General features: G+C 60.5%; 1 protein-coding gene across 1 annotated transcript; it reads left to right on the top strand.

Annotated features, from left to right (window-relative positions):
- The first annotated feature begins 348 nt into the window (after nt 1–348).
- cisha (cytokine inducible SH2-containing protein a) lies at nt 349–6,709 on the top strand. The gene is made up of 3 exons (XM_069189615.1): nt 349–2,374; nt 4,822–5,072; nt 5,846–6,709. The coding sequence occupies exons 1-3, from the start codon at nt 2,355–2,357 to the stop codon at nt 6,331–6,333; spliced, it is 759 nt and encodes a 252-aa protein (XP_069045716.1). The 5' UTR covers nt 349–2,354; the 3' UTR covers nt 6,334–6,709.
- The last annotated feature ends 651 nt before the right edge of the window (nt 6,710–7,360 follow it).

Genomic DNA, 7,360 nt, shown 5'->3' on the forward strand with positions numbered 1-7,360 from the left:
CCAGGGGAGCAGCCAGAGGGGCCGCTGTTGAGCGCGGGGGGGACGCATGCGCGGTGACCTGCGGGCAGCGTGGCGTGCGAAGGCCGGGCGCTGCAAGGAAGAAGGCGCGCGGAAGCCCCACGCCGCGTGGGCTGCAGAGACCGCACGGGCCCACGCGGTGCGAGGAGCACAAACAGGAAAACCGCCGCGCTGTCGCTGGAGCTGCAAGGCCGGGCTGCGCGCGCTGGAAATCCCCCCCTCGCCGCCGCTGGAAATGCTTAATAATCATCATCATCATCGTAATTAATAATAGGGGCTCCTCATGGCGCTTTACAGTGAGAAAGGAGCACGCCGTGGAAGGAGAGAGCAGGATTGCGCGGTGACATGCGGGTTCGGAAGTCAGCAGGGTGGGAAGGGAGCAGACAGAACCCGTTTGATAAGAGCAGCTGCTCCTGAGCTCACGGCAGACACGCCGGGCACGCAGGGGTTAACTCTGTCAACACAGAGTCCGTCTCAGCGACCGCTCGAGCTGAGACCCTCCAGCACACGAGTTTAACTCCTCTGGAGCTGAGACCCTCCAGCACACGAGTTTCTCCCATCTGGAGCTGAAGCAGGGAAGCGGAGGCCGAGGCTGCTGGTCATCACAACGCTTAAAAACCCACAACACACACAAAGCTCAAGTCTTTCTAATAGAACATGCTTCTGTCATGTGTTTGGGGGTTTTTATCGTACAAACGAGCTCGACACCAATCAGAACGGAGTTCACGCCGGGAGCAGGAACAAGCGGAGGCTGATGCCGCGCAGCAAGGAAACGAGAGGAAACGGAAAGAGAAGCGCTGCGTCTATTTTCTTTCCCTTCTCGGCGCGGAACAAACCTGCACTTGTTCCTGACCAAGAGGACCGGGCGAGGCGATATTCTCCGCGAACGGCAGGCGGCGCTAGAGGCCGCCCGCGGCACGAGCCCGGTGGGGGTCCAGTTGGGCACCACGGCTCGCCCCGCTTCCGAGGGGGTCTCTCGACCCCCTTTTTCAGAGGGTTTTAATTCTTTACATTTCAGGCGGCGGTGTTTTCTTGTACAGAAGCAGAAGAAGACGGCGAAGAGAAAGAGAAAGAGCTGCTTCTTGTTGCGTGCTGTGGGGGACAGACAGCCCGCTGCCCAGGACAGAACCGGGGTCCCAGCCGGCCAAGCCCCCAGCGGGACTGTCTCCCTAAGTCTGCAGCCCCCCTTAGAGCAGGCGGGGCTTCTGTTTCTCCAGCTACAGCACAAGAGCTCGGGCGTAAGGGAAACCAGCACCCCCTGCACCCCAGGACCCCCCTGCACCCCAAGACTGGAGCACGGCCTTACAGAGCCCCGGTGCCCAGACGGTTAAACTGCGGGCCGGCGGCTCTCCCCGGGCGGGGGCCGGCCGGGACAGGGCGCTGGGAGCTCACTGGAGCGCCTCGGGGCCGCTGCGCGGTTTTCCTGGAAAGTTCTTGGAAGGCCGCCGGCGGTGTTTCCTCTGAACTCAGCTGACGGGCTGCCAGGGGCCGGGGGAGGAGGCCGCGTCTCTGACCCGGTTCCGTCAGACCTGCTGGGGCCGTGACCGCTGGGCGGAACCGGGGCGTCGCTCTGCTGGGCATTTAAGGGGTGCACAAGACTTAACCCACCGCAGAAAGGCTGTCTTGAGAGGGGAAGAGGCCGCAGCGCCGTGCGCTTTCATCAGGGTGTCTGGCTGAATGTGGGCAGACGCAGTTAGCACTGATGTCATAGTCGCTGCCGAGAGCACAAAGCAGTTCTGAGAACCGGCACACAAAAAAAATTCTTCGAACACAATTCCTGGAACTCACGATGAGCTCAGAGAGGCACAGCCCACGGTTTTTTCCGCTCTGTTTTCTCAAATGAAACAGTTTTTTTTTTTGACAACAAACCCGACGCAGCCGTGTCGTCCGGGCGCTCGGGGGAGATCGCTGTGGACACGGGCTGGACGCGGGTCCGAGCGACAGGCGGGAGAGAGAGAGGAGTTGGAAAGCTGTCCGGTTTCGGCCGCTGTCTCATTCATTAGCCCGGCGCTTTCGCCGCTCACCCGTGGGAACCACTCAGGGCTGAACTTTGTTAAACTTATTTTTAATGAAAGACGTCTGTGATTCGGGACACACTGTCTTGTTTGTTTTTACTCTCGGTTTCTCTGGAAGACGATCTTATCCCGCGCTTCCCGCCTCTCTACTGTGAACCGTCTACTGCGCCCGGTTCCGATTCGGGGAAAAGAGGAGCGGAAGTTTCCCAGGGATCTATTTTTGAAGCTTTCGTGAAAATTAAACTATATAAAGGAAGTTCCGAGCGGGATCCCGGAGAGAGGTCGAGTTCACGCCGAGGAGTCGGGGCTTGGTGTCGAAACATGCTGCTGTGCGTTCAGAGGTGAGTCCCGCCTGGACGGGCACCGGCGCGGAGAGGTGTCGCGTCTGTCCGTGTGCAAAGACTCGAGTGTGCTGTGTGTAACGGGAGGACGGGGGCTGTACCGAGCGGGTCACGGCCCCGGCACCACGCTGTGCCGTACGGACTGCCCTCCCGGCCGTGCTGAGCGCTGTCAGGGAAGTTCGGCCCCGGCGATACCTGCGATCCAGTCATATCCACACGATTCCCGGGACACTGACCAGCAGCCGGGCGCGCAGGCCGGGAATGATCAGACCCGCTTCTCCTCGGTTTCACTTGAGCTGTTTGCCGTCAGGGGTGGTGTGGAAGCTGTTGGCTCCCAGTGCAAAACAGCCGCCTTCGAAAACACTGTTAAAATAATGTTCGGAATGTTAAAACGAACATGAACGATTCGATGGCTCAGACTGGATAAAGCAATTTCTGCTCCGGTGCGCTCCTCTGTGACAGGAGCGAAAACCGGCCGCTAGTGACTCTAGCCAGGACTCCTGAGATCGCCGGAGAGGCGACGGGCTCTGGACAGCCGCTGACACAACTTTGACATTGGGGACCAACGCGCAGCACCGTCCCTGCTGTCGCGGGGATCGCCAGCTTGTAGATCAGGTTCTACAAACCGTGTCCCGGTTTTTCTCCTGCTAGAAACTTCCCGAATTTCAGCAACCCCTCTCCGTAGGGTGTTCCGGTCCTCCCGGAGCTCGACGGCTCTTGGGTCCCGGGTTCGATCGCGTTCGGCGCCTTGTGTGTTGAATTTGCATGTTCCCTCTCCCCGGGGTGTGGACGTTTTCGGGGGTCTACCTGTTTGCTCCCTCTTCCCAGAGAATAATCGGGAACGGGCCGGAGTGGGAGGCTTATGAACACGTGGTTGTTGCGAGGTGTTTAAACAGGCATGAGGCTCGGGAGAGGTTTTGCTAGACGTCTTCGCGTCAGAAACAGGCTGACAAAGGTCTAATTAAGCCAGATTAATCAAAGAGATCGCCTCATTTTTATGCGTCATTTATTTCTTTATATTTCTCGCGCAATGCTCTGGTGGAAAGGCGCTATATACGAATCGATTGACCAGCCCACGGGGTTAGGAGCTGGGCGAGAGCAGCTGGACAGGAGCCGCCGGCGCGGTTTGAACCCAGCCGCCCCTCCCCCGCTGACGGCATTTCTGCCGCCGCACTTTTCCTCCGAAGTCAGAAAGTTAATTCCTGTCAGAACCTGATTTGCATTCCTTTGAAACAGGAACATCTGTCCAGAAACCGGCTTTGCATATTCGATCAAGCGTTCAACCCGAGCTTTAAAAAGAAGTTTGCTTACTGCCGAAAAGGGAAACGGCCCGGCCGAAGCACTGTCCTCGGCCACTCTTTTCTGTCGAATATCCGCCTGGGAGGGAGGAACGGCACCACAAGCCCACTCTGCTTTTTCCTTCTACCTTCGTGTTCTGACCCCTGACCCCTGACCCCCACAGCGGCACATCTCCCGTACGGGCAGCAGTGAGGAACAGTCCGCACCCCGTTATCATTCCGCCACAGGTGTCTGCGGGAGAAAATGACGCCCCGGTTCCCTGCGTGTTGAGCCCTGGTCCCGGGGTGAGTCTCGCTGCAGCCTTTCCGAGTTCTCTGTGTCTGCGCGGGAGGCAGGAGCCGCCGAGCTCGACAGCAGGAGGACATAGGCCGGCTCACCCCCCTCAGCTGTCCGTGTGCGGAACACCAGCAGCGCTTGCTCAGCTGGAAGGGGCGCAGAAACGGGCTCCCTTAATCCTCCGTCCGCCTTCCAAACTCCCTGAGCAGGAGGGCGTGACCCTGCCCGGCCCGGCAGTCCGGGAGATCGCTCCGTAAAACGGGGTGCCGGCTTCTCCCCAGGGGGCGCGCTCCCGGCCGGGCGTGTCGGAGCTCCGAGCGGGTGAGGGTGGGGGGACTGGGAGGCCAGGTCTGCGGTCGGGGGAACCAGTGCTGGAAGATCTGGGGGCTCACAGGGCGGGTCAGGACGCCAGCCAGCCTCAGACCCGTGCAGAGAAGGAGCTGCTCTGTCTGCAGTGTGCAGGGCCCGATCTCCTGACCCTGTCGCCCCAGGGAGAGAGAGAGCTGGACACGCGTCAGCCCGAGCAGCCCTGTGGCCCCGAGGCCCTGCTGGCGCCGGGAGTCCGGTCCCGGTCGCCCCGCGCGCTGGGGCAGTGGCAGAGCGGGCGTCCCTGTGCGCTCGGGCACGAGACCTGTTTGCCGGGTATCGGTCCCGATCTTGGGGTTCCCCACACCTCTTCTTCTGCTCCAGAAGTCCAGGGCCCGGAGAGTCAGGGTCCAGTCTGTCCCCTGGTGACAGAAGCAGCTGTCAGACACAGCCCTGGTTTCGAGGGTCCTGTGGCGAGCCTGACAGGATGTCCCTCTCGGCCCGGGGCGCGGGGCTCCCCGCTGTGCCCGCGGTTACTTGACCCCGCCTCCCTCTCTCCCCCGCAGCCCCCCTGCCCTGCTGCCCGGCCAGCCCGCCGGCGTCCTGCCTCTCCCCAGCCTGGCCGCGGACGTGCTGGGACACGGCGAGAGGCGGGACGGAGGCTCACGGCCCTGTGACCCCCGCGCAGAGGCCCGCCCGGCCAGCCCCTCGCCCTCCACCCCCCTGCCCTGCTGTCTGCAGAGCGCCCCTCCGCTGTGGGACCCCACCGAGGACCTCCGCTGCATCGCCACCACCTTCCGCTACCTGGACAGCTCAGGTACGCCCCCTCCTTCTCCCGTCCCTTCTCCCATCTCTCCTCCCTCTCTCTCCTCTCTCTCTCCTCCCTCCCTCCTCTCTCTCTCTCTCACTCCCTCCTCCCTCTCTCTCACTCCCTCCTCTCTCTCTCCTCCCTCTCTCTCCTCCCTCCCTCCTCCCTCTCTCTCACTCCCTCCTCTCTCTCTCCTCAATCCTCTCTCCTCCCTCTCTCTCTCTCCCCTCTCTCTCACTCCCTCCTCTCTCTCTCTCTCTCCTCTCTCTCCCCTCTCTCCCCTCTCTCCTCCCTCTCCCCCTCCTCTCTCTCTCTCTCCTCCCTCTCCCTCCCTCTCCCTCTCTCTCTCCTCCCTCCCTCCTCTCTCTCTCCTCCCTCTCTCCTCAATCCTCTCTCCTCCCTCTCTCTCCTCCCTCTCCCCTCTCTCCCCTCTCTCTCTCTCCTCCCTCTCTCTCTCCTCCCTCTCCCTCCCTCTCTCTCCTCCCTCCCTCCTCCCTCTCTCTCACTCCCTCCTCTCTCTCTCCTCTCTCTCTCACTCCCTCCTCTCTCTCTCTCTCTCCCCTCTCTCTCACTCCCTCCTCTCTCTCTCTCTCTCCTCTCTCTCCCCTCTCTCCCCTCTCTCCTCCCTCTCCCTCTCTCTCTCCTCCCTCTCCCTCCCTCTCCCTCTCTCTCTCCTCCCTCTCCCTCCCTCTCTCACTCCTCCCTCTCTCTCCCTCTCTCCCTCTCTCCCTCTCTCTCTCTCCCCTCTCTCCTCACTCCTCTCTCCCTCCTGTCCCTGTCAGGGTGGTACTGGGGCGCCCTCACGGCCAGCGAGGCGCGGCAGCAGCTGCAGCCGGTGGAGGAGGGCACCTTCCTGGTGCGGGACAGCAGCCACCCCCTCTACATGCTCACGCTGTCGGTGAAGACGCACCGCGGCCCCACCAACGTGCGCATCGAGTACAGCCACGGCCTCTTCCGCCTCGACTCCTCCTGCCTGGCCAAGCCCCGCATCCTGGCCTTCCCGGACGTGCTCAGCCTGGTGCGCCACTACGTGGGCTCCTGCCGGGCGGCGGAGGGCGAGGAGGGGGCCGCCGGCCCCGCCCTGCTCCCGCAGCCGAAGGACAGCGCGGTGCTGCTGAAGCTGGTCCGGCCCCTGCACCGGCGGGACGCCTTCCCCTCCCTGCAGCACCTGTCCCGGCTCGCCATCAACCGGCTCACGGCCAGCCCGGACCGGCTGCCCCTGCCCCGGCGGCTGCAGCACTTCCTGCAGGAGTACCCCTTCCCGCTGTGAGGGCGTGGCCTCCTCAGGGCAGCCAATGAGCGGCGCTGGTGGGAGACACGCCCCCCCTCCCGGTCGCCCAGACAGCCAATCAGCTGCAGAGGGCGGGGCGGATGGGACCGGAGCCCAGAAGGCAATGGAACGAGCTGAGGGTTAATGAGAAAATCAGGGCCCAAGCCTCTCCTTGTGTTGGGCCCGCGGGCTGGTTCTCTATAAACAAGTCCAGAACTTGCTGTTCTTGGTACGGGACAATGCTGCAAGCAAGAAGTTTTATTGTTGTTTTTTTTTTCTAACAATGATCACTGTCTTTTTTTTCACAATGTGAATGCTCTGTACATATGTCATAAATATCTATATATTTTTCAGTAAAAAAAATGCTTTTATCAAACATCCAGAATTCCATCTCTTTATTTGTTTCCCATGTTTTTTCTGCTGACTTCAATTCCATGTCATTATGCTCGTGGGAAATGGAAGCATGCGTTTACGCAAAGGGTTGTGGAGGCAGGGAACAAGCTCCAAACCCATGTTGTTGAAGTAAATGGGCGGAGCATTGGCTCTGTGGCTCGGGATCTGTGCCTGTGGCTGGAAGGTTGCCGGTTCAAATCCCGAGGCCGGCAGAGGAATCCTACTCTGTTGGGCCCCTGAGCAAGGCCCTTCACCCCAGCTGCTCCAGGGCCGCCGTATAAATGGCTGACCCTGCGCTCTGACCCCAAGCTTCTCTCCCTGTCTGTGTGACTCATGGAGAGCAAGCTGGGGTCTGTGAAAAGACAAACTCCTGTTACAAGAAATTGTATTTGACCAATAGAGTGATCTTATATAAATACCCTGACTTTTTTTAAGGAATGGCCAAAGAAGGTATGTTCCTATGTTCTGCTTTGACAGGAGAACAGCATATGACTTGCTGTATAGATCACGTCCTGGGTAACCCGAAACCTCGCTGTGTCGAGACTGAACGTGCTCCTCTGCTCTGTGGAGTTCCTGAGAATCCTGCAGAATGACTTCACGATGAAGCAAGTCCTGGTAACCTGCCCTTGTTCAT

Source organism: Lepisosteus oculatus, chromosome 4, assembly GCF_040954835.1.
Source record: "Lepisosteus oculatus isolate fLepOcu1 chromosome 4, fLepOcu1.hap2, whole genome shotgun sequence".
NCBI lineage: Eukaryota > Metazoa > Chordata > Actinopteri > Semionotiformes > Lepisosteidae > Lepisosteus > Lepisosteus oculatus.